The sequence below is a fragment of the Amblyomma maculatum genome, chromosome 1 (assembly GCF_055883805.1).
Source record: "Amblyomma maculatum isolate TAMU_Amacu chromosome 1, ASM5588380v1, whole genome shotgun sequence".
NCBI classification, from domain to species: domain Eukaryota; kingdom Metazoa; phylum Arthropoda; class Arachnida; order Ixodida; family Ixodidae; genus Amblyomma; species Amblyomma maculatum.
Genome location: NC_139344.1, coordinates 231,346,030 through 231,373,205, shown reverse-complemented (window position 1 = coordinate 231,373,205; position 27,176 = coordinate 231,346,030). Strand labels below are relative to the sequence as shown.

The window sequence follows — 27,176 nt, the reverse complement described above, 5'->3', positions numbered from 1 at the left end:
CGCGGCTAAGACCGCTGGGGAGGGTTATCGCACACAGTGGGACAAGAGCACGTGTGTGGCGCCGGAGGTGCTCTTTTCTTGTGAGAAGCAGAGTGGCTTGTTTTCTAGCAAGTCAAACCAGCAGTTCACTTTCAGTGAATTTTTGTGCATCAAAATTAATTGTAATGCAACAGGTTTCTAGAGGTTATCTTTACGAGTTTTCAAGTCATACTTACAAGCTCTGCATTAACTCTGTGATTAAACATTATTTGTTAATCACAGGGTTAATGAAGAGCTTGTATGACTTGAAAACTCGTAAAGATAACCTCTAGAAACCTTTTGCATTAAAATTAATTTTGATGAACAAAAACTCACAAACAAAGTGAACTGCTGGTTTAACTTGCTAGAAAACAAGCCTAAATTTCAATAGCACAAACAACAGCATATAGCGATATGCGTATTTTTATCCCCCCCCCCCCCCCCCAATTTTATTATGTCAAATTTCTACCTTGTATTATATGTGGACTCCAACAATTTTCAGCCTAAATTAAAGTTCGTCTTTTCGGCACTATCAACATCAGGTGTCCGGCAAGAGGAAGTGCTATCTTCCAATGGTGTCCAGCGACTGTTACGGTGGAGTCGGTTTCGATGCCATTTCACCCCACTGACCCCACAACACGCACATTACCGGAAGCAGGATAATTCCACTTAGCATGATGTAAGGACAATGAAAACAGTACTGCTGGTATTGCTAAGGGAGTAATCAGAGCTGTTGAAGGCCACATTAAGCACTGCTATATGGACAGATGAGGCAGGGACAGACAGCAATTACCCCGACCGGAAGGCTTTAACAGGCCTCCTCAGCCACATACACTGCAGTTGGATCATGGACACTTGGACCGGCATTCCCGAGGAGCTCGCCAGTTACGCTTTCAAGAAATGCAGTATACTGAGTGTTTTTAGTTATACCAAAGAAAATCCTACAGGATGTCTCTAACGAGGGCCACTTGGCAGACGGTAGACTAAACAACGACAACAATCACTAAAGCCCAGGTCCTGGAAGAACCTCATGGGCATACACAATGTGCGCCTGCGCACGCAGTCTGCTCGTGCCAGTCTGCTCATGCGCATGATGCAAGATGCAAGTAGGTGCAGACGTAACACCAAGACCTGTACAAGCTAGTTATTGGCGTCTGCACTGCACACACAAGCTGAAAGCATTTTTATTGTCTTGAACCACTTTATATAGGCACCAACCAGCTTTGTTCGTGCCTATATAAGCTGGTTCAAGACAATAAAACACAGCTGTTTGCGTCTCTTCTCATTTCATCCATGTTATCACTGCGCTGCAGTCTCCTGTATTCTATACATATCTGTAATATATAAGGGCTTTTTAGACTTTTTGCAAAAAAATGAAGCACCACTCTACTTTAACCCTTTGACTGTTTTTGCCGTACGGGCACTGCGGCCGCATTCCGTCTTGCGGTTGTTTTTGCCGTTCGGGTACTGCGCTGAGCACTAAGCGTGTAAAAAAATTTGACACTGGGGGTGAATTTTTGCGGAATTTTGACAGTCAAAGGGTTAAAGCATGAGTGTATAATGTGTGCCCCCACAGAAGGAGTCATCTGAGAACCTATTAAAGCCGGTGGCCTGTCTTTACTCACAAAGCATCACATGCCATAATGAACATAAGAAGGCCCATCCAACCGACCACTCACCCATATCTGTGTCTCCGAGGTCTAGCCGGTGGAAGTGACCATTGTGCTGCCGGCTGTCTGGGTCCAGACCGTTGGCTACCATTGTCCGTCCCTCACTGCCCTCCACGACCATGTCTGTCCCACAGTCATCATCATTGTGGTCCCCGTTCAGTGTTGTGTCCCCATTTGCAGCGCTGCCATCAGAAGCTGCCACTCCATTGGATGCCACGTCACTTCCTGTTGACTTAGGGGATGAACTCAGCAGCAGCAACCGAGGACTGGAGCCCGGTGAGCGCCGAGCTGGTCGCACTTCACTGTCTGTGCCATTGACCATTTCGACAAACTGCCGGCAGCGCAGCATAAAAAGCAAGTTGGGATTGTTTTCCAGCAGACCAGGATACAGCCTCTGCGCCGTCTCGATGGCTTCCCCAATCCGCCCCGCCAGCACCAACTTCTGGATCTCTGATGTGTTGAGAAAGCAGTGTGAATATCAATGCGTGAACCAGCTAAGACTTAAGCTTGTTCCTGAATGCTAACCTGAGCACCACAAGATTTGTACAGACCAATAGCAAAACATCTGAACTCATTCTTTACTTTCAATTAATTAATTAATCAGACTTAATTAAACCCTTTGAGTGTCGGGTTTTTCCCCAGGACCGGGGTAACCAAAAGAACGGATCACCTTCAGCTGTCCGTGCTAAGTAAGAATGGTAAACTGTAAGTGCAAAACATACAAAAAAGTAGAAGGAAGATGCAATAACCTTGGCTTGCTACAAAGAGAGCTCATGGAGAGGTAACAATGCACACCCTTCAAACATGATGCCCCGTAGTAGCCATAACGCAAAAAGGATTAAAAAAATAACTGGAAAGTTACAACATATGACAGAATCACCCTCAGGAATGGTCTAACAAAGAATTGCAAGCATAGGAGCGCTTACACACAGAGAGGCCTCCATTCTTTTAGCAAGTTAAGCGACCATGCCCCCACAGGAGGGAAGGTTTGGTGCAGTTTCTCTTAAATCTGCATCTTTCAATTAAAAAACCCAGCAAAAGCACCACCCAAAGAATGCTAAATTTGCGTCCCAGCATACTTTTTGAACACTGAGTGGGCTAAGTATAGGTAAGTCAATAACACTCAAAGGGTTAATGTGCACAGCAATAACCAAGGGCTTCTATTCAAGATGGAGGCAAACCAATACATTCAAAACAGAGGAACACGAACCAGCTCTCTGGCGACTAGTAATTTTAGTACAAGTACAGCAATCCAAGCGATGCAGCAAGAAAAGAATGATTTATAAGGGGTAAAAACACAAACACAAAAACAAATAGTTTCACACACCATTGTACCAGCAAAAAAAAAACAACAAACAAGCAAACAAACAAACAAACAAAGAAGGCAAACAGCACACGAGAAGAAAACCCCAAAGATGCATGCAAGCTATAACAGACCCCATATAAGACAGTTCCAAATTAATTTCAACTATCTGAAATTCTTTAACGTGTGCTGGCATTGCACAGTACATAAATGTTCTTGTCACACTTACAAGTGCCAAAAGACTAGTGAAGAAGAAGAGAGAAAGAGAACACACTTTAGCGTTGTGTTTAACCATGACAAATAAGAACCAACTTGCCCACCTTTCCATCCTTTAGAATATTTTGTATTCTGCCTTCATCAAAATGCCATTCCCACAGATGGGTTTAACTCCATGACCTTGGGTAAAGCTCTGACAGAAACGTGTACAATTACAAGAAAAATTGAACAGAAGCACTCCACCAAAAGACCGCAAGAGAAATTAGAGAACAGATGCCACAAGGAAAACAAAAGGAGAAAACACATATTCAATAAAAGCACAAAAGTTAAGAAACAGTTTATGATGAAAACAAACAGGAATGAAAACCGCGAAGTAAGCACAATATGCAAAGCATGTAATGAACTGGTATCATTCAAGTTTGCAAGCATTGGTGCTACCAAAAACTGTGCCTGTACATTTCACATAACCTAGCTCTTTAGTCCAATGTTTAGGGGAATCTCCCAAGGCAGATAGGTTTATAAAAAGGCAGTTATTACTCATTAGCATCCACATGAGCGCAGCCATACGGCTACAAAAGAAAGCTATACAGCATTCTCAGAAAATTCGTAGCTAAGGAGAAATTCATTCTGATCCAAGGCTTGAACTCTAGACCATAGATTCCATTATTAGTCGTTGTTCAATCTGCTAGCCTTCCTGGTTAGCTCAGTTGGTAGAGTGCCTGCCCCGGACAGGCAGTGGTGCTAAGTTCAAATCCCAGACCAAAATGAATTTTTCGTTGACTACGAAGTTTCTGAGAAAGCTGTATAGGTTACCTTTGTAACTGTACGGCTGCACTGCACTTGGGTGGATGCTGATGAGTAATCACTTATTTTTTACAAATCTAGCTCTTTTCGCATCAGCCCTGCACTACAGGACCTGAATACAAACGTGCCCCAAGCTGTGATAACTTGCCCAGCAAACTTGGCAGTGTGCCACACATTGCAGGGCCAGTAGCAACACGGTGTTTCTGAAAACTACCCTTGACACTACAGCTAACACTCAAACGTTCATGTTACACAGTCATAAAAATCCTATGAGCTCTTTAGAAGGTGTCATGCCGTTTCGGTGCCGATGCGGCCTCCATATGTCGGAAATATGTGTTCATCACAAGCTGCTCATTGTTATTATGGTGAAGCCTCCTTTTGTGAATGCCACTGCAAGAAGGCTGCTTACTATTTTGAAGCTGGTCTGTATGCCCAACAACGGGCATGTATTACTAGATTGATATGTGAAAAACAATTTAAGGGCTGCACAGTTTTCATTCAAAAGCAAGCTGACAACCCTTGCACATTTCTTTAATCAATCAAAGGTACTGTTTACTGACTTTTTCAACAGTTGTTTTTTTCTTGCTCTATTTGAAAATTCCATCCCCAAATTAATGATACCCGTTTATGGAGCTGAGAAACACGACAGAACAATTTAGAACTTGACTTTTTACATACGGTAGCCTCGTTTTTTCAGTGGTATACCCCGTCTCCAAACACTGACATCATGGACACAACATACAGTTAGTATATTAACTAAACGCCAGTTCTATGAACGCAACTACTGCCACACCACCTAGGTTACAGGCAGAAAGTGCCATTACCCAAGATGCACCGATTTTTTTAGAACTTTAACTGAGTGTACCAAAATAGCTGTAAATAGAATGAAATGAGTAATTACCCTAAATCAACCTGGTGACATGTATCATAGATACCAAAAACCGTTTTTGGCTGTAGCAGCAGCGTCTTTGGTTGTCTGATTTTTTTGTTTTGAACGCCTTTTAAAACCAAATCAAACAAGATTAAAGAATAAAAGTAGCTGTAACTTATTGAAAGAAAAAAGGTAGGCTGCCTTAAGTTGATATGAACACCAATAATGCCTGTCTGTGTGACGCTGTGGCATAGTCATAAAATGTATATTCACTTCAGACACTGAAAACCGACACCATTTAGTAGCAATGAAAGACACAGTATGATGGCACCATCCACTAAAACCTGACTTCTTTGAAATATAAGTTCCTGGTTAAACGATGAGTTCTGCCATCAAGTGGAGAGATCTGCCAGAACAAGCCAATATTTTTATACTTGTCTCTCACAGTAGACAGTCCCTTTAAATTTGCCACGGTGCGAAACAAACTTTTACTATTTTTTTTTTCCACAGCCATTCGATGAACCAACCTACAAATAACAAACATTTTTTGTAGTCCTTTGAGGCAATGTTTAATCGGTTTCACTCTACAGTAAAATCTCATCAATTCGGTTCCCGTAAATTAGGAAAATTTGAAATAGGTGTGTAGTCCTGGCCAACGCCCATGTAAGTCTATGGAGTCAGACACACGTTAATTCGGACATAGGCGGGCTCGTTCCGGTTAATTCGGACGGGTGATCACACCAAGGTACGGCACATATAACCAGCGATCAGCAGAACAGACCTCCCTGAAACTCTGTTGCTTAAAACAGTAGCACCCACACACTTCATGCGCGTTAAAGCAGGAACGATGGCGATCGGAAGTTCCCCATTTCCAAAATATAGCTTAGCCGCATACTTTCAGTTTCGTTTTGTTCAACTTCGCGCCATCCCGCAGCTGCAATCGGGCACGCATCGGCCGGTCGCGCCGTTTCGCACACTGCTTAGTGTGGCACTGCCCTCATATTTCTATTCTGGAATGGCATCACACTGTACTGATGCCTACACATCCCTGGCGTGCATCTACATGCAGCTTCTGATATGCTGAAACTGTGTGCTGGCCACACGCAGTTCACCACACTGCGTGCTTCAACGCATTGAAAGTGCGGTGAAGCATCTGCGATAGGGCTGTCTTATGAAGAGGCACCATTGCTACTGTGTCGCACTGTGAAAGGGCAGCAGACGCCTTTAAGACTTTAAAGTATTTCAACAATCCCGACAGTGTGCCCAAAGCACTTGATGAAACTGGGAAAAAGCATTATCCTCACTTGAGTTTCATCTCAAATGCAGACAACCATCACGCAGGTGTTCAGCAGATAAAATTACTGTGATGCAAACGATTTTTAGAATTTTTTAAGCCCATTTAACAATTCCAACTTTCAGTTAATTGGAACATTTTTTCTGGTTTCTTAAGGCCAAACTGATGAGAGTTTACTGTATTTGGAAACCAGTGCATTACTGATAGCTTTTTTTTTTTTTTTTTTTTGTCCATACATCTAGTTCAAACTGCAGAAAGCGAACATACCAGTGCCTTTCACTCATGTATTATGGTCCGGTTTGGTTATTTACAGAACGTCCCAAACTGAATCATGTAATAAGGGACGGCGTAGTGGAGGGCTCTGGAAATCTTGACCACCTGGGGTTCTTTAATGTGCACTGAAATCGCACAGTACAAAAGCGCCGTTTTTCACCTCCATCAAAAAGCAGTTGTCATGGTTGGAATTTGATCCTGCAGCCACGAGTTGAGCAGTTGTGTGCCTTAACCAATGAGCCACTGCATCATGGCTCATTCATGTTTTATGTTTTATGTTGTGTCAATTGGAGGTGTGCAAATACATAATAGTTCTGAAAACAAATTGAATATGTTTGTCATTCGATTTGCATTCGAGAACAGATATTGGAAATTTTCGAATGTTTAAAAACGACCAAACACACCAAAACTTGTTAGAATTCACTGCAGTTTGCAGCATGCTCAGAATGCGATGGGGTACTTTTGTGAATAGGGACCTCCCTTTTGAGAAGAGGACCTTCCCAACAGTGTGTGTAAAGCAAAGCACTTCACAAAGCAGGAAAGAAACATCACTCTCACTTCGGTTTCACCTCAAACGCAGACAAATCATTGTGCAGGGTGTTTATTAGACAAAATTATTGCGATGCAAACAGTTTTCGGTAGTTTTTTTCAGACCCATTTGATAATTCGAGCTTTTGGATAATTTGGACATTTCTTGGTCCCCTGAAGGCTGAATTAATGGGAGTTCACTGTATTAAGCAACAATACGACAGCTACATCTGGTTTCATGCAGATCCTTTCAGTACAAAGAAAAATTAAAAAAAAAAAAAGTATACATAATTCCGCACAAAATTTATACTGGATCTTTCAGTAGGGCATGCATTTCTGTGCAATTCTAGTTTAATTTTACTTTAAATATCGTGTACATTCTGAAATAAACAAGACAAACAATGTTCGCTACTTCTTAATTTTCCACTTTTTTCACTAATCAGACATATTCAATATGTGAAGGCACTTTTTTTTCGATATTCATATTAAAAAATTTCCATATTCGCACACCCCTAGCTTCAAAATAATATTTTTGTGCAGAAAATACCCATGAAGATAATCATATTTAACCTTGGATGATATTAAGGTGTGCTTATTATAATTCAAACAAAAATCTCTGGTCCTGTATATTTGAATTAACGAGTCTACTGAAGTCCAATTATCAATGCACCTCGAGTTTGAACTTGCACCTTGAGTTTGAACATTCAGCTGACCAATAAATTAACAAATGCTGTTCTGTACATTTTTAACGTGTGTGCTGCAATATCCACAGACTGTTATGAGTAGATGCAGATGTTCAACAAGACATACTTTGCCTGTTCTTGATGGAAGAAAGGTCTTCATCAAACGACTGGCCAGTACTGCGAGCAAAGGCTTCTGCTGTTGCGCAGTAGCCATGGTGAACCAGGTAAGTCTGAACAACTCTGAAAATGAGTAAGGACAGTACACTGAAGCAAGAAAACCATAATGCCAGCTCCCACTAAACTGAAAATTAGTACCAAAGTTTGAATTACAAAATCTGTTGGAAATTACAAAACTGCACAGCCAATTTACTTGAAATATCTTGTGGAGGAGAGGGGTACTTGTGCCCAGAAGTCTGTACAAAACCTCTCATTGCCGACAAGCACAGCAAAGCATTACACTGGGCGGACGAGAGCAGAGACACTAGAGCAGCGCAGTAGCATGGTGAGCAAGGGAGTGCATGTTCCACCATTGGAATGATCACCGTGATCCGAGAGCAGTATGCCACACGACCAAGCTTGTTTTTCAGTCATACTTCTCGTGCCAACTAGCCACAGCTTGACAGCATGATTGACATGACTGTCAACAAGACCCCATCCTCCATCTCCTGCAGAGACAAAGTTAACTACACATCTACAATGGTAACTGAGGTACCAGCATGGACTAGACATGAGTGTGCATAGCCAGCCGAGCAATGATGCTTAGCAGCTGCCCTTTTCGCTGTCACCGGCAGAAAAATAAAAATAAAAAAATGACAGGGAACACTAAAGATCCGCCTTTAAGGGTGCGACACGATAGAGCTTTCTGATATGATGGGCTCTCGTTAGGTCGCTCAAACCATCAAAGAATCAGTGTATGGCCACATCAGCTGCCTGCTACCATCTGCCAGTGCCATGCGCAATTTTTAATTTTTCGCTCTCAACACCAATGGCCAATTTACTGTGTAATGGAACCTTTAATGTTACCACGTTAAAAAAAACAAAAACAAGCAAGACGGCAGAGATATGACGTTTTCATGTTGTATGACTTCCTTCACACTCCCACTCGAAGAGAGAGCAGCTTGGTATACTCTCAATCGCTCTCGGTGTAGTGCAACCACGCCTGATCTATTACTGGATGGAAGTCCTCCAACTTCTGCCCTCCTGCTAAAAGGCATCCGGTCTTGTGACAGCATATTTGGGAGTGCCGTATAGTGCTTCTGCCCACCCAGTGGAACCTGCAATTAGTTAAGAGAGCACTAGCCCGAAAAAAAAAAAAAAAAAAAAAGACACGCTCGAAGTACAGCCAATTAATATGCAATGCATTCATACCTGCAAACCTTGCATCACCAATAGCTCTTCTAATCTATTTGTTTGCAATTCTCTCTAACTTGAATTATTAACTATTTCACAACATAAGTTCAAATAGCAAGCTTCAAATTTGATCTTAAGAGACGCAGAGGACATCTCCATCCAATTTTCGTTCACTAAGAACTGATTCTCCGGCTCATTCTGACTACGCTGACAGTTTCCTTGCCACAAAAGACGCATTTATCGGCAAGAAATTGCATTTGGAAGGTACTCAAACATGATGACTAGAAGTTTACCAGTATCACTCAAGAGGAAAGTGTATAACAGTTGCATACTACCAGTACTGACCTATGGGGCTGAAACATGGAGGTTGACAAAAAGGGTTCTACTTAAGTTGAGGACAACATAGAGGGCCATGGAATGGAAAATGGTAGGTGTAACGTTAAGAGATAGGAAGCATGCAGAGTGGGCCAGAGAAATAAATTGTTACTGATATTCGTCGAAACTAAGAAGGAATGTACATGGGCAGGACATGTAGTTCGGAGAAGATAACCGATGATCTCAAAGAGTAATCAATTGGATTCCAAGGTAAGGTAAGAAATGTAGCAGGGGGCGACAAAAAATTAGGTGTGTGAATGAGATTAAGAAATATGCAGGGGTCAAGTGGATGCAGCTAGCACTGGACCGAGTTGTTTGGAAGAAAATGGGAGAGGCCTTCGCCTTGCAGTGGGTATAGTCCGGCTAATGATGATGATCGACAAGAAAATTAAACCTTAACATCTTCCTGCCAGTTGAGCCTAACTAGCGACATCTGCAGCATAGTTTCTGGCCTCCTTGCACAACAAGTGGTGCTCATAAGCGTACTTTAGTTGTGAAGTTGATCGGTGAGGGAAACACCTCTGTTTTTATTACTGATACAGTAGAATCTATCTACAGTAAAGCCACTTGGACCAGCAGAAATCTTTTCTATATCAGTTGTTGCTGATGGCATGGCTCTGAGGATGCTGTCCAGTAATTATATGCTATTTACTAAACATACAATTCTGGTTCATACAAGAATCACTCAAATAACTCCTACCTTTCTTTTACACCTTTTTTGTTAGAATTACTTATTTTCAGTAATCACATTTCTTTAAAGCGCGCGGGTTCACGTGTTGGCGGGCCTTCAGGTATTAAATTTACACACAAAACCACTACTTCAAGGCAAGAGGCGAGCGAGAGGCTATTTGAGGAACTCGAGGCGGCACTTCCTGTGTTTTTTCAAGGTGTTGAGGAGTTAGGAATAATGTGAAAGCTCTGATGTGTCTATCCCCATTGTTCAGGAGAAGCAAGGGTGCAGTCTTGTGGTGACCTATTGACGTGCGCATACACTACAATGAGTGCTCCGGGTGCCAGTTGGGGAGCGAATAAACAACTTGACAGCGGCTTACGACTTCTCTCTAAAGGTCATACACTAGGAGGGGGCCTGCTCAACTCTCTTTGATGACAGATGCTTTAGGCAATAGTTATAACCCTAACAAATGTTAACGGAACTGAACACGGCCCCCACAGCAACCACTCGCTTCAGCCGGGTGACGGTTACACACAATGCTACCGGCGCTGCAGTGCATGCCTTCAGCGTGGTTTAGGCAAAACCATGGGCGTTCCACATAAGAACTGACAATGCCATGCCTCAGATCCAGCCCAATCCAATCCTAAGTCATGCGGCTGGTCATGTGTGCCCAGACGCGTGTGCATGTTTTCATGGCTATTTGCCATTTTTCCATTTCTCTTCGCTGGCGTTGCTTCAGTGACTGTCGCTGGCAGCAGTATGCATGATTTCTTTTGCTTGTTTTGCTGTCAGATGAACACCAACATGTCACCAAAACCACTGCAACAGTACAGTGTGGCATTCAAGTGGTAAATGATCCTCTGTGCAGGAAAAACAACATAGTGGAAGGGCAGAAATTTGACTCGTCGGAAAAGTGCATGGGGGGATAAAGAAACAAAGTGAGATCTCCATGTGTACTGCTACACATTGTTCCTTCTGTGTACTGGAGTCCCAATAATACCTTGCCTTTGATACGCAGTTTGAAATTGAGATCGCGACAATAAAAGAAAGAGCCTCAGTGCTGTTACAACCCCCTAGCAAAGGCATGTGCTACAATATTTTAGAATGTATGGTTCCAGCAGGAAAACCCAAAGAACCTGACAAAGCGGATGAAGCACGCTTCCTTGATCGAAGTGGCACAATGTGTCAGAAGTGCTTGGTATGGATGGATTGCTAACCGATGTGGTCTCTGCAGCAACTGGACAACATTTTTAGACGGCCAGCAGCGGCAGTTGTTCACAAAATGACAATGAGCGCGACTGCGTCCTTCTTCCGAGCGACAATGAATCATAAGCAGGTGTCTAGTACAATAATAAATGTTTCTCTTCATTACTCGGTATTCTGAAAAACTTACCCGAGAGATATGGCTGCAGCACAAGTTACTGTCAACCTATATTTGGAGTCAAACTTGTTAAAGGGGGTTTTGAGAGTTGACTTATAATTTGCAATATACGGTGCCTAATGTACTATGTAATGTTAAACAATCAGCACTTGGAGCAAACTAGATGCATAAAAGCTTTCCAATTTTTATTTTAGAACAGGCATTCTATAACCACATGACCTTTGAAAGGTGCTGAGAAAGCCTACGCCTTGGATTCTGTCCCTTTTTGCATAACATGCACATATGCATGCAAAAAAAAAAAAAAAAGACAAACAAATGATCCTGCAAACTCATGCAACAAAGCAGTGCCAGCAAGGGATGTTTTCCTTTCTTTCTGCTTTGGTCACCTTCCCACTGCATCTTTACATTTGATTCTGACATCACTTTATCATCTCTCTTCTGTGTGTGTGTTTCTGGTGGGTGGAGGCTTCTGGAGGGTGGCTTGAGGGTATGAAGTGAGGAATGGAGGTTGGCATATAGTAGGTGGGTGGTGGGCTTCAGGTGGGCAGAGTGTAGAGGTGGGTGTGTGGTGCACTCCTCTCATGGATTCTGGTAGGCAGAAGTTTCTAGAGGGTGCAGATGGACTGAGGTCTTTTGGAGTGTTATTTGAAGGCACAAAGTAAAATTGGAGGTGGCCATGTAAATGGGCGGTGAGCTTTTGGGGGGTTGAAGGCGGGTGTGTGGATGATAAGGGCTTCTCATAGATTTATGGTGGGTGGTGGCTTTTTGGAAGGTGGAGGTTGTACAAGATGAATATGGGTGGAGCGCTTTTCTCATAGCCTTCAGATGAGTGGGGTCCTCATTGAGGGTGGAGGCAGGGAGAGGCTTCACTCCTTTGCTGCCACACACCAATGCCAATGTATCGTAGAACAGCACTACTATTCCTGTCATAGTAAGGAAGCACAGAGACAAACGACAATTCAATTACAAACAACAATTACTACTGGCTGCAAATATAATGAGATGGTTCATTACAGTCAATTACAGTATGACTAGTTTAAAACATAAGGTAAAGGAAAAGAGGAGGTTAAAGAAAATCCAAAAAGCTCTTTACAGATTCCTAGGGTTGTGGAACTGAGTATGAGAAACAGTGTTGAAAAGCACCTAGAAGAGACATCAAATAGCTCAATATCCAAAAGCTAGCATTCTTCTAATCATTTTTTACGTAATGAGCCAAGTGTCAACTTTAGTATGCCATGGCAGTTGTCAGCTAATGCTCATCGCCAAGTGCAGTATCACTTATAGCAGGCATTTATGGAGATGTCTGGCTCTCATACACAGTAACTTTTTCTTGATGGTATAAAAAAAAAAAATTGTAAACCCAACATTTTCCAACTGGCACCTATATCCAATAAAAGTTACCAATGCATTAACTACTACCCAAGTAACCAGTCATTCTCCAAAGCGCACCAGGTGAAATGAAATATTGCTGCTCTCTTCCTATTTTTCCAAAACCTATCAACTCTTTCTAGAATTAACAATTTATGTGAAACAGAAAGAGATAGCGGATAGCACATGTGCATGCACATGTTCTCATGCAGGAAAAGACTAAGGAGTGCCAACATTGATCTTGGACAATTTTTCTTAGAATATTAAAACTTAATCGTTTGACATATTAAGGAAGAATGGTTATAAATGTATTTTGAACAAAATGAGAAAAGAGAAGCGTAGTGAACAGTACCTGTGTAATATAGTCTGCCATTCACCTTGCTTGTCATTGACTGGAAACCTCTCTATTGTACTCCTTGTCCGCATCATCAGCTCCTTCCAAATTTGTCCAATAATATAGAATTGTCAGTTCAACTGCACTCATGCACAAGCACAGGTGTACACTCTGAACTTACCTTCATCATGTCTTCAATGTCAAAGACGAAAGGGGACTGTCCAAAATTTGCATCCACCACCTCACCTGGTGTTTGCAAACCAACAGTGGGGTACAAATTGGGCTGCAGAAAAAAAAAAAAAAGCCATAACAAAATATCAAAAAATATGAAGAAATCTAAAGCTTTTATATGTCTAAATACACACAAAAAAAATTAACTAACCCTGAGCATTCCATTCTCCTGCAATAAATACATCAAGTGCTTGAGCACACCTCACACTCTAGCAATGAACACTAGCCCAAAGAATGGCAAATCAGTCTCTATGCAACCAAACAATAAAGCATAGTATGCTCACAATGTTTACCAATAAAACTTGTCATTGCAGTTCAGGCAGCATGAACATGAAAGCAGGCATTAAAGGGACACCGAGGACAAACTGAAAATGCCCTGCACAAATGGGGTACTGCATTCTGCCGACAAAGAGGCCACTCTCATGGAAAATAAGCTTTTATAAACTAGAAAACACTAAAATAGAGAAGCCGCTATCCCTGACTAATTTTGCAAGAAAAATGGTTGCATCAACATCGATTATTAAGGTGCAATGCTGCACTGCCATTCACTACAAAATGGCGGCAACCACTCCTCCCCGGCATGAATGTCGCAAGTTCGAATTTGGTAATGGAAAAATATTTAAATGCAACTTTCTCAGCCACTAATAGAATTTTATCCACGGAAAAATGGTGAAAAATCCATATGGAGCATGAGAACCAACTTTATTGTAAACAGATATTCACAGACGATAAGATAAAATTAGTATGGCAGAGTATGCATTAGCATTAGTGTTCTCCCCATATGGAACAGCCTCTGCCACCACTGACATGTTCAGAGTGTGCAAGTGGGTAGCATGATCCTATTCATTTTAATTGCTGCATTAAAAGCCGCACTCCATTCTCTCCACCCCTCAGCTCTGGTGAGCATTACACAGCATAATTATGCACAATAGCATCTAAGTACAGGTGGACAACCTCATGAAGTTGCCCACAAATCAAACCAGCTGTTTTATCACCTGTAGTAACCAAACGAACAAGGAGCTTTTGTAGCCTTCAACTGTAGCCTTCAATGGCACAGAGAGAAAGGGTTCTTAGAGCCACTTTTATAGCTACCCAGCACTGAGAACCCTGATATAACATTGAGCAGGGATGGGCAACCTCATGCGGTTTCAACCTAACTTCGTGAGGCTGCCCTGCCTACCTCAGCTAAAGAGAACTCAAAGGGACTGGGAAATGGGTTAAAAGATTGCCAGCAAATGTGTTCAATGTGTAGAGCAAATGTTTCTGCCCAAAGTATACCTCCTTGGAATGGAGCCAGCAGTTTATAATATAAAGTTTTACAACCATCATTTTTTTTCATTTACAGGCACATATGCCAGCAGGTAGTGGTGATTTCTGGAACCATATGGTGATGTCACAGTGAGTGAAAGGCCATCGGAGGCTGCTGTTTCCTGAAGCCCTGACGACCACACTTTAGGTAGCTGTTGTTGCACAAGCTCCTCGAGTGTGTGCGAGCAAGGCCAATGCCGTCGTGCACATGGCTCAGATTTGCCACTGCCGAATCTTTCTATTGGTGGCAGTTGCGCTTCAAGCTCAGTGTCCATTATTGCAGACAATGAAGATGAAAAGGAAGAGGAAGGCAGTGATCATGATGTGCAGAGGGGACAAAGCCCATGCTCAGGAAAATGAATGCGAAGACCACAAGTCTGCACACTGGACATCAACCAATGGCATGTCTATAGGTGGATGCAGTCCCAGAGCTGTTTTCTTAATTTCTTTTTCCTGGTATCCTGTAGTGTACGAGCAGTGGGAGGTGAGAAGGAGGAGCAGTTTATTTGCTGACATCTTTGGTACCCCAATGACGCCAAGCTCAAAAATTATTGGGTTGCAGTGATGAGTAATGAAATACCTATTGCTCATTTGCTTTACGCAACTGCACTAATAATAGCCTGTCTTGGTTCCTTAAAGTTTACAACTGCAGAATCCACCTGATACATTTCTTAGTTTCCTTTCTAGGATTAAAGAGAGGATAAGAGTGCAGAGGTTGCAATAATACCACCGGAATGTATAACAACAGCTCATAAATGTTTATACGGGGGCAATTTACAACATGAATAAACTATGAAAATGCAATAATAAATCTGTAAGCAAACGTATAATTGTAAGACTTCACAGGTTACGAGTCTATTCAACAGTACGCAGCTGTGGAAGATCTCCCATTATTCATCAACTACAAGAAGTTATGAAAACAGTAACTATGATAACAGTCACAGATTCTCACCGGTAAGTCTGTAAAGGCAACACCAAGATTGTGGCCATTCTTTGTGTAGAAGCATAAATTGTCGATAAGGTTGACTCCACAACCAATAACGTCACCAGTTGTGAATGTTGGGCCATAAGGCTGACCAGTTCCACTGGAACAAAAACTATGGCCATCATCCCCATGATACCCATAAGAATGCTTGTCCCAACCTGTAAAGGATCCACACAAAAAGTAAAAATCATTTTGTTGCTTGAGAAACTAGAATGTGCTCTGCAAACAAGGGTTACATGCACGAGATGCAATGTGTGTGTGTGTGTGTGTGTGTGTGTGTGTGTGTGTGTGTGTGTGTGTGTGTGTGTGTGTGTGTGTGCGCGTGTGTGTGTGTGTGTGTGCAGTGTACAACCGTGCATGGGAGTGAAGAGATCATGTGAACTGTTGTGGTTTCCCTTAAAAGGCATGCCTGACAGAAGAGCATGGGCAAGCAACTGTAATGACCAACTGATTTTTCACATTCAAACAGTTGTCTTATGGAAAACAAAGCACCCCTGACAGTGTGTGCAGCATGCACTGCAATGGTCTGGTTTAGTTTAGTTTATGGGGGTTTAACGTCCCAAAGCAACTCAGGCTATGAGAGACGCCGTAGTGGAGGGCTCCAGAAATTTCAACCACCTCGGGTTCTTTAACGTGCACCGACATCGCACAGCATACGAAAGCCTAGCTTTTCACCTCCACTAAAAAGCAACCGCCACAACCGGGATTCGATTATCTAGTGCAATAAAATAGTGGCACGTAATTTCAGCCTATGAACATGAACCATGAACAGTTGAATAACAGCTTGCTCATGGCAAATAATATTAATAAAGCATGGAAACACTGAAGGAACGAGAAAAACATACTACAGGTAGGTTCACTGCTCAGTTCAATACTTGGGAGAGGCACAGCACGGTCTGAGCACCACTATGAACTATCTAATTGAAGCTTAAGGTGATCCCTTTCCCATCTTAGCTTATCTTCTTGGTTATACATGACGCAAACTGTCATTTAATGCTTCCGCTTTTAGTTATATCAAACTGCTTGGATTAAGACCACCTGCTTTGAAGTTAAGTCTCCTCGCAAAATAAAGAGCCACAAGAGCTACTTTCAAGCTTGTGGTGCACAAGCTGTATCATTGCAAAACTGCTTCAACCAGATGTGGTCAAAATGAACAGTGCCAGGAGAACCCGGACCAAGAGAAAGGGAAATGGAACCCTGTTGCTCTAAATAGCCAATAGGAAGTGAGTGCTGGGACAGTTTTGCCCATGAAATTCTGCTGGCTGCCAGTGGAATAGACACTCCTTAGAATAAATGTGAACAGAACACAACAAACAGACCAAATCCAGAAACTAACCAGGAAGTCTGTTCATGTTGACACCCTGGGCAGACAGGCCCACACCCATGTAGCCATCCCTGCCCTTGCTGATAATCTTGACCTCAAAGTAATAAAGGCCACATGCTGCAGGAATTGGATGTGTGGCACGAACACTAGCAGCATCTTTGTGGTTCTTTCCAATACCTGAAGAAAAACACACATGCTTAATGACAATTCAACCAGTTATACAAATAAAGCCATAAGTGCTATCAGGTAACAAGAGTAAATTTTCGCGAGGGTAATACCAACATGAATACTCAATATTAATGGCTGCACTTTGCAATGACAAACCACATAGTACCCATAAGCAGAGGTAGTACACATGGCTGTGCTATATGCATTTTCTACCATGAATGCAAACAGCACATTCACATGTCAGCATGCTGGAAAGCGCAAAAGAATTGTGAAACCGTCAAGTTTCCATCATATTTGCAGAGATGACACTGAGCAGAATGCTTGCGCAGAAAGTTCAGAAGACTGACCATTAGCACCGTCTTTCTTCCTTCTTAAATAGTGCGCCACGACCGCGACAGTATATTCTCCGTTTACATCAAGATACCAACATATGAATACAGAGATAGACCATGCCCAGTTTATGAAAAGCACAACACAAGCAATGATTACTAATTTGGGTAATGATCAGCGGCGTCTCCCACAAAGAAAGCTACTGCCGTGTGCGTATACAGAAAGCTCTACTGCAACAAATTTTCTTTTAAGGTACAAAGGAAACAAAAATCGGCCCTTTTTGCTGAAGACGTTTTAATACTAGGGCAGCTATCAAAACTGCCAGTAGGCCTAGAGCAATAAGAGTAGCTAACAAAAGTAAACAAATAAATGTATCGACCCTCAGCTAAAGGTAAGACCACTGGCTTTGGACAGTGAATGATAAACAATTACCGGTACAAGACTCAGACATTCACGAGGGCATGTAATAAGGTACAACGAAGCACAGTTACCAAGCATGCATCACAAAATAACGCGAAATTATGAGTAGGTTTATTAAAGCTTAGTAACAGTAGCGTATATTTCTAGTTCCCAACATACTCAGAATTCTCGCATGAAAGGACGCCAACGGCAACGGTAATCGCCAGTGTGATGATATGACCTATTTAAGCAAAATTCGAACAGTTTGTTTTCGAACAGTATCTGTCAGCACCTTTCTGGCCGTGAACAGCTGAGATCTTCTAGTGCGTGCGTCATGATGGTACACCTACAAAATTGCGGACGCTGAGCACAAGGCTATAGTTATTTTTAGTGCAGCAATATCAACCTACTACAGCAAATTCTACACTGAAAAAGATTTCAAATTATAACAGATTACGAAAGCATTACAAGCACAGTACTTGCGACCACCCTTTTGTACCACTAACCTTTATAGTGGACTCGAAGATTGTTTTGTGACAAGCCTATGTAGGTGAATTTGTCCTTTGGGCTCCAAGATCGAGGAAGAGGGGTTTCTTCTTCATTAACTGCGGGATACAATAACTTCAGACGATCAGTTGGCTGCTGTGAATATGATGTTGTAGACTCCGTTCCCCCAAATGCCTGATTCATTGTCGCCATTGTAATACGAAGTTACCCGGATGCATTTACGTAAAATACGTCACTTCGCGTTTCCTCGACTCCAAACCCCCTAGCGACAAGGCGAATCAGCTGAAGGAAGGAAACACGGGGAAAGCGGGAAAGCAGAACCACAGAGAAAGAGATTGCAGAACGCAGATGGCTTGAAAGGTGGAGGAGGCGCGATAGCGTGGTTAGAGTTGAAATCGATGGAGTTGGCTCTTCAGTGATGAAGCACTGTTGGCACTATATAGTTATCGTTGGTAGCGTTGCCACCGTCGTTCGTTTGTCGTCATGGCTTGCACAGCATCCTTCTAGGCTGTAGGTACCGTCACTGGGTCCATCTGAGTAACCGGAGTGACTCACCTGCGCAGCTTTAACTTTCACCCACACTAATCTGTATAAATGCTGCAATTATTGCAGTCATGTCTCCATTGAGGTAAATCGTTGTGATAGCAGGTCACGCCGATGCGGCCACTCAACAGTAAGGGCTGCGAAAATCGATGCTAGTTCCCGTCACATTAACCTTATTTCATCAATGGATGCTCTGTTGCAAGATGCCTATAAGGTGTGAGAACAGTTGCGCTGACATTCAGAACGTTCTCTGAAACTAGGAGGAAATATCTGCAGTGGGTGAAGCCAGAAGCTCTTGCATTGCGGGGGCCTTTACACACTTTACGTACAAGTCCTTTCACCCAATTTGAATGAGTGCTATATATATATATATATTTTTTTCGCAAGAAAAGGACTATCAACAACAAAAAAATCACCGAATGTTAATCACGTGTATTACCGAGTACATTTTTTTTTGTGTGTGTGTGGAAGTCTCTTGCTGTGCGCTTGGCCTACTTGGTACCCGCTTTTGGATAAGATTTTTTCTCTAACCCCACATGTGATGCCTACTTATTCAAATAAGACCGGAGCCTGGTGTTTCTTTACTTCTCGTTTGCAAAAAGTCGTTCGAATTACAGAGGATGAGCTTTTGCATCATCCAACAGTAGGATGTTGCGATAAACTCCTGTGCTTTTTGACTGCCCAGAGCCAGATTGTTGAACGCGGGAGAGCAGGAACCAGACCATTACGAGCAGGCAGGGCTCTAATCTAACATGACAATCAATTCTAACATGACAAGAATCAGCACAATGCTACACGTACCCCCGCGGACAAAAGTGGTATACACGCGCTCAGAGAAATCTGCCCGCAAGATTTTTCCGACAGAGTAGCAGTTATTTCTGAGACATGCATAACGTACCCTCCTTTATATATTTTCCATCTTATCCAAGCAATTTTGTGTGGTACATTTTTTTATACTGAAAAAATGCAATCGTTGCGGTTCGCGTGTATACATACCACTTTTGTCCACGACTGTACACTGGATTCGTGAGAAAGATAAAGAGCATCGATTTACACCTTTGCTTCTTCCGATTAGGGAATGAAAGCCATAGATATCCTCAAGTTGAACACATCCGACATGCCCCACAGCAGTCTGCTCGCATTCAAGGCATGTTGAGTACACAGGGAATGTGTGTGCTCACTTCTGCAGGAGTGCTTTTGTGAAAGGTCAGTTAAGCACAATGCAAAACTTCCTTATTTTCCCTGTCTCAGTCCCAGGAATTATATGTTCCTGGTCACTATTAGTGTGTGCGCGTAAACGCTTGGACATGCACATTTGTTTCATGCATGCACAGGGTGGTCAACACTTAGGGTGAACATGCAAGTGTGTGCCATGCTATTTGGAGCAGGAGTGCATCCAAATGGAATGACATCAGACCACGTGAATTACAGGTCCTTTGTTTTGACATGCAGCTACGGTACACGCACTGGCACTCTGAAGGGATCTTAACTGTCAACCACACTGCATTTTATAAGCAGGGAAAGCCATCGGGATATATTATTCTCTTAGATCTTGCATGTATTGAGTCTGTCACTTTATACCATAAAATTTCTCATGCGGAGAGTAAAGGTTTAATCCTAACTCAATTTGATAGCAGTGGATAAAAGGGGTACATACCTATTGATGCAAAAGATAGCGCTGACTTTGATGCTCACAAAGTGCAATATTCTAGAAGTTATGGTGTGATGTTATAACATCATCGTATCATAACATAGCCCTCCATAACATCACTTTGATGTGTTATGTTATCATGGTGTGATGTTATAACATCATATCATAACATAGCGTTCGATAACATCACTTTGATGCTCACAAAGTGCAATATTCTAGAAATTATGGTCATCGGAGGGTTTGTGATAAGTAGTACATGTCGGAGCTCATGTTGCCATTCACATTACAAAAGAAAACTGAACACATTCGCATATGCAGCTTCCATGACTACCTAAGGGAAGGAAAATGCGTTTTCAGTAAAATTTACTACAATTCACTCTTTGAACAATGACAGGTTTTTCTGGTGCTTGCCTGTAACAAAGAAGGAAATATGTATGCATTAAACACAGACACAGTTTGAAGAATTATGTTTATTAACATAAAAATATGCATCTTTTAAGCTTAATGATATTGCACTCTTAAGCCAGAACTCTTGTTCAAATTTAATCCTGGCACTTATCACAAGGCAGGCAACATAACCACCCATACCAGCATACTTGCATAAAACTTTTTTCATGCTATCAGGAGGTGAAGGGAAGGATCAAATATTTAAAAAGTATCGCTTAAGTCCAACTGGTGACCAAAATATCTGTCTGTAGTCATGACATGGAATGTTCATTTAATCTTTATCATGTAAAAGCATAATCCATATGGCAATGCCACAGCCACAGGTACTTTTATTTACAGCATCTGTCACTGTACAGGTGCCCTCAAAAGTTCTCGAAACATGTAAAAAAAATAAAAACCCGAATTTCTTTGGTCCTTAAAGGTATAATTTTTGCGTTCCATCAACCTTTGTGGGCACCTGTACCCGTCGGATTACACTCTGGTTACAGCTCAGACATCGTGGACTCTAGGCACGCCTGATGATGACTCTCGTGAGGAAGGGCCACCATTCTTCTTCAGGTTGATGAGTGCGGCTTGCAGATGTTGTACTGTGAGGGCCAAGTTTTGTATCTGTGTGATGAGAATCGTTACTAGATTATGTCCAGAATATCTACAGACATTACTTGCACTCAAGGTACATAAGTATGAATGGAGAAACGTTAAATTTGCTCATAGCACTCAAGTGTTCCCTTAACGTGCCAACTGCACAGTCTATCCGCCGTACAATAACACCACAGCCGAAAAAAAAAAAAATCTTTTTGTGGCCCAAAGGCATGCACAGCACCTTTACCATTATGTCAATGAAACATCAATGCTTTTGATTCACCAAACTTGTAATAAAAATTAAACTGGTAGTAGCAAGAAATGCCAAACACAAGAAGGAAACATTTACTGCCCAAAGGACTAGCTAGCACAATGACCAGATACTGATTAAAACTGCTAACACAAGGTTGGGCTCTGTGTATCATATATCAAGTTCAAGACATCTTGTGATTGGTAGTCAATTGCATACATCATGGCAATGTGACACCACAGCCAGACCATGCATCATTCCAGATGCATTTGACCAACGACCATACCATATACATTTGTGCAAAAGCCGCACTAACTTTATGGAGTGTTCTGCAACTTTACTGGAGACGTTTTAAAAAATTCTCCTGCCTCAAACGGTGGCTCATTTGCACTGAAACCGCACACAAAGCTTGCGCACTGTTCTCCCTTTTGTTGTGTGGTAAGGCATCATGCGGGACCAAACCAGGTCCCGCATGATGAGAAACTGGAACTGCCTACGATGAGACTGAAGGAGCGAAAGACGTGAATGGCAATTTTCTGCCGAAGGGCAGCGGTAGCGTCATCTAGCATCATTACAAAAACGTGCCATGCTTGCCTGCGCACTTTCGAACCGCGGCACTTTTCTCCAGTGTCACCAGATGGCGCCACAGCTGCACTTTGTTGGAAGCTTGGCATGTTTTTCTCCTCGATCTTGTCGGAGACAGTTCTCGGTTTTTTATCATGTGCGGCCAAACCAGGAAAGCACCATGGTCAAACTCCCCTCGTAACAGAAGGGTCAACAACACACAAACTTTGGCGCTGTTTTGAGCACAAATGAGCCTCCGGTTGAGGCAGCAGAATTTTTCAAAACAGTTTTGATAAAGCTGCACAAAACTGTAGATTTTGGTCGACGTGCAGCCCTTACATCCAAAAGTTATTTTCCTTTCTTGAGACTAGAATGGAACTCATATTAACTCTTTCGTTACTGCAAGAAAATGGCTGTTTTTCATAGGTCTCAGAAGATATTTTTCTGCCAGCACAAATAAGACGGCAGGACATGTTGCAACAAGAGAAACTGCGCATAATTGAATGCTCTTTCCAAAAACATAAGCTACAAAGAACAAAATTCATTAGGGAACACACAAAAAAATCATAAAATTGCCATTTTTGTGGCAAGCTGATAAAAATAAGGTACAAAAGGTACGATATCCACAGACACATTATTAACAAAGAAAATTTAGAACATACATACTGAACATCAATGACCCAGTAGCACTGTCTAAAAAATAAACTATCTGTACAGTGCCATTCTTCAGCTACATAAAAAAAAACTACAGGTGGGAACAGCCTCATTTCTCGAGCCAAATGGTGAAGCAGTTCCTGGGTTTCGCGACGCAGCAAACCAAAACTGCTTCAAACTGGCTGTAAAGGCCGGGTATACATGTTGGACATGCGGCGAAGCACCTGGAATGCATTTTGCGGAATAAAACCACCCGGACTCAGAGTCAAAGCTCACTAGTGTATAGTTGGTGTCATTTTCGGGCTATTACCACCACTCAACACCATCAGATAACAAATCTGACAATATATACAATATTTGACTTGCTGGACGTCTTTTGATCACAAAAAATTGATATCAATGCTGCATAACCATGAGTGGCAGGCTTTTTCCACAAAAAAAAAGCCTGCCACTCGTTTTTTAGGTGCGGCCACCACGCCCTTTTTAGCAACAACACATGCACATTAGTTTCCAAAAAGGTCCACCAAAAATCAGAACGCCGCCAGCAACGTTACTAGAACAAACTCAGTTTCACAGCTCCCCATACCGCCGAGCGGAGGAGAGTGTCCCAAGTGGTGGTCGCGAGAACTAGTGGCGCTGCAGTCAACTCTTGCTCCTTGCCGGGGACGTCGTCTACTACACGCGGCACAAAAGCATGGAGCGGCCAGCGCACACGTAGCTTTTGCACGCTGCTGTTGCACTGTACATGGCTGCAGTATAATTATAACTACATTACGACAGCTTTGGCTTCGAAGCGACGCATTACCTTGGAGAACGTGTTTGTCTTATGCGAAATTCATTTGAATTAATGCTGTGAAACAAGTGTGAGCGCCATCGGCTTGCTCACAAGCACTGTTTCTTGCGTTACTCCCTGGCCTGTGTTTTGTAGTATGTTCTTTCAGGGCATAGATCCTGTCATGCAAACAAATGTCAACTTTTCAGTGCATAGGAGCACTCTAACCTTAAATGGTAACGCACAGGGTATCACGTTTACAATGGTGTTGCATGCAGAAATCTGCTAGCTTGGGCAGCCTGTTCATGCAGTGCATGAAGTCTGGCTGCTAGCGTCAAACGATATAGTGAACACAGATTACGCATAAACGGCCTGCGTCGTCGCCTAATCACAAGCGATTTTCTTAATGTCTAACTTTCGAGGTATGGCGTGGACCATAGCTCCGGATCGGCACTCTCGCACTCCCGTATATATAGCAATGAAGAAAAAAAATTATTAACGTCAGGACAGTATGAGTTCACTAAAAAAGGAATCAGTGAGAATAGGCGTGTGCACTGCGAGAGGAAACGACTGAACAAGCGTATTCAAAAAACTTATATTACGAGTAATCAAGTCGCACCCTTGAGAGATTCCCCTCCCCCTTTAGACACACACAGAAAATAAAAACGACATAATTTCACTGCTTGTAGGGGAAGTAAATGTAATTTCAAACTAGCTATAGCACAAGGTTGCAGTTTTAAAACACGATATTTAAGGTATCTACAACACCGGAAACGACAATAGAAGTGAATTGCATGAACCTAATTGTTATTTATTGGAGCAAGAAAAAAATGACAAAAATTCAATATTGTCAACAACACTAATGCCAAATGCTAATGAAATGCAGCAAACAATCAGAACTTGACTTCATCAACATAGAAAAACATTGCAAGGTTACACGCAATTAAGAGGAGCTTTTGGGAAATATTTGAGTAGGCAGCATAATCCTCTGTGTGTTTGCGCGCGTGTGTGTGTGTTTGCACGCGTGTGTGTGTCAAGTGGGAAATGAGCGTTAGTGTTCCTAAATTCCTCTATCTTTTTTTTTTACCATGTGATTTTGTATTGCTTCAACAGCAAAAACCATATTTGCAGCAAATTCACTTCAATGCATGCATTAAGGATCTCATAAGCTTGGTTGGTAGCATATCTTGAGCTCATTCAGAAGCTTATAAGCTTTTGCGCTTGCCCGCCTCACAAAAATGCAGTTATGAAGCCGTTCAACATATCATACCTCAGTCCAGGCAGGAGCTTGATGTACCAGCCATTGCAAGTCTGGAAGGCCTAGCTTGTAGATTCCGATCTAGATCTTCTGAGCTTTTTAGATGCTTATCTTTTAACGAGAAACAGATTGAAGAACCGCGAAGAAGTGATAAGCTACACTCCCACCCTTCCTAACTGCCTAACTACTCCAACAGCGGCCAAGAGTCATCCCTTCAATCAAATAATTAAAGGCTTAATTCGTTCATTATCCTTTTTTTTCTTTTTCTTGTTAGCTGCCGCAGCTCGCTGCGTTTTCTACGTTGCATGCTCAGTTATTTTGAAGATGTTTTAATTTTTGTGATCATCCGGCTTGTCGAATTGTTCTGCAGTTTTAATATGTCTCCTCTCTTAGCATTAGCTCTGAGTTGGAAGCCCCGTGCTCAATTTTGCTTCACTGACATGCTTCAAAAGAGAATCAATGCTCAATCCACAGTCGACAACGCTGTCACAGTTGTCTCACGGCATTAAATTTCGCATCACACAAAAGCTTTCACTGAGGTAATGTATGCCTTCGAAACCAAAACTGTCATAATGTAGTCATAACTGCAATGCAGCCATGTAGAGTGCAACGACAGCATGTAAAAGCTATGTGTATGCCGGGCGCTCCATGTTTCTGCACCTCGTGTAGCAGACGACGTGCCCGACAAGAAGCAAGAGTCAACTGCAGCCGCTAGTTCGCGCGACTGCCACCGGGGACACCACTCCGGACGGAGCTGTGAAACTGAGTTTGTTCTAATTAAGGTAAGAAGCCAACAGTCGGCGAGGCCAAGGAAAGCATTGAGGATTGTACTTTATGTCTTACTTTTTTTTTTTTTTACTTCGGTAATCACATAAGTTAGTAATGTAATCTGTTTAGGGGAAAGATAAATAAACACAAAGTAGAAGGAAAAACGGCGTGCCGATGGTGGGAACCGAACCCACGACCTCCGAATTTTGCGTCCGGTGCTCTTCCAACTGAGCTACATCGGCCGCTGTTCCCGCTGCTACTTTCTTGGGTATTAATGTTGTCTGTATATGAACCTTGACAGTGTTCACCAGCGCCATGATCACGTTCTACGTGATGCTGGTGGTAACACAGGATGTTCCACGTCCACCGCTATGGTTGAGGGTGGCGCTGGTGAACACTCTCAAGGTTCGTATACGGACAACATTAATACCCAAGAAAGTAGCAGGGGGGTCAGCGGCCGATGTAGCTCAGTTGGAAGAGCACCGGACGCGGTATTCGGAGGTCGTGGGTTCGGTTCCCACCATCGGCACGCCGTTTTTCCTTCTACTTTGTGTTTATTTATCTTTCCCCTAAACAGATTACATTACTAACTTATGTGATTACCGAAGTAAAAATTAAAAAAAAAGAAGACATAAAGTACAATCTCCAATACTTTTCTCGGCCTCGCCGACTGTTGGCTTCTTCCCTTAATATATTCTAACGAGCACCCTCATTTCCCCTTCATTTATCTGCCTGAGTTTGTTCTAGTAACATTGGTTGAGAGCCGAAAAATTTAAACGGGCTTTACAAGTGCAGTGCCTATACTAACCACTGGGTGACACTAGGTGCACGAGAAATGATTCCAAGATGTCAAAATCTGCGATTTACGCGCTAATTGTGCGAGGCAACAATTCGTGGTGACAAGCCGTGCGACGGCATCGCGCGGTGGGCTGAGGGCTGCCAAAACATTGCCACTCGTCGCTGTTTCTGTGTTTTTAGAAAATTTTGCGCGTCGCCTGGAAGCAGCTTGCGAGGAAGACAATCGCAGAAGGCTCTGGGGTTCTCAACTTCCGTTCTGGCTTTTTTTCTTTTTTTTTGCGGGTGAAGTTTTCCTAGTCCGGTTTGGGAAAAGAACCTGGTGCCTGCAGACACTCACTTCGTCTCATCCGTATATATATGAGCGCATCAAGATAATTCAGTAAAAGCTTGTTAGGGTAATGAAAGAAAAAGGGTTAGCGTGGCTAAAAATTGTTAATTTTTGAAAGGAGAGGGAGAAAGTCACTTCTTGCATGTAATGCAAGTCGCCATCACAGAG

The 27,176-nt window shown here is 42.4% G+C and overlaps 2 protein-coding genes and 2 non-coding genes across 17 annotated transcripts in view; 1 reads left to right on the top strand and 3 right to left on the bottom strand.

Annotated features, from left to right (window-relative positions):
• The window catches only part of RanBPM (Ran-binding protein M), a 45,923-nt gene extending 27,289 nt beyond the window's left edge, over positions 1 to 18,634 (bottom strand). Inside the window, exons 1-7 of the mRNA XM_084590549.1 lie at positions 18,393 to 18,634; positions 17,002 to 17,166; positions 15,633 to 15,823; positions 13,323 to 13,424; positions 13,160 to 13,242; positions 7,788 to 7,900; positions 1,698 to 2,138 (exon numbers count right to left, since the gene is read on the bottom strand). Of these exons, the coding sequence (XP_084446675.1) occupies positions 1,698 to 2,138; positions 7,788 to 7,900; positions 13,160 to 13,242; positions 13,323 to 13,424; positions 15,633 to 15,823; positions 17,002 to 17,166; positions 18,393 to 18,585 (1,288 nt within the window). The 5' untranslated portion in view covers positions 18,586 to 18,634. The remainder of the gene's footprint in view (positions 1 to 1,697; positions 2,139 to 7,787; positions 7,901 to 13,159; positions 13,243 to 13,322; positions 13,425 to 15,632; positions 15,824 to 17,001; positions 17,167 to 18,392) is intronic.
• Positions 18,635 to 21,042: 2,408 nt separating this feature from the next.
• Positions 21,043 to 27,176, bottom strand: part of LOC146205879 (uncharacterized) — a 71,707-nt gene continuing 65,573 nt past the window's right edge. For all 14 annotated transcript variants that reach the window (XM_084590533.1, XM_084590534.1, XM_084590532.1 and 11 more), the window contains one exon: positions 21,043 to 21,643. In XM_084590533.1, the coding sequence (XP_084446659.1) occupies positions 21,524 to 21,643 (120 nt within the window). In that variant the 3' untranslated portion in view covers positions 21,043 to 21,523. The remainder of the gene's footprint in view (positions 21,644 to 27,176) is intronic.
• TRNAL-CAA (transfer RNA leucine (anticodon CAA)) lies at positions 26,052 to 26,124 on the bottom strand. The gene has a single exon. It is a non-coding gene; the product is annotated as a tRNA-Leu (tRNA).
• TRNAP-CGG (transfer RNA proline (anticodon CGG)) lies at positions 26,339 to 26,411 on the top strand. Its single transcript has one exon. It is a non-coding gene; the product is annotated as a tRNA-Pro (tRNA).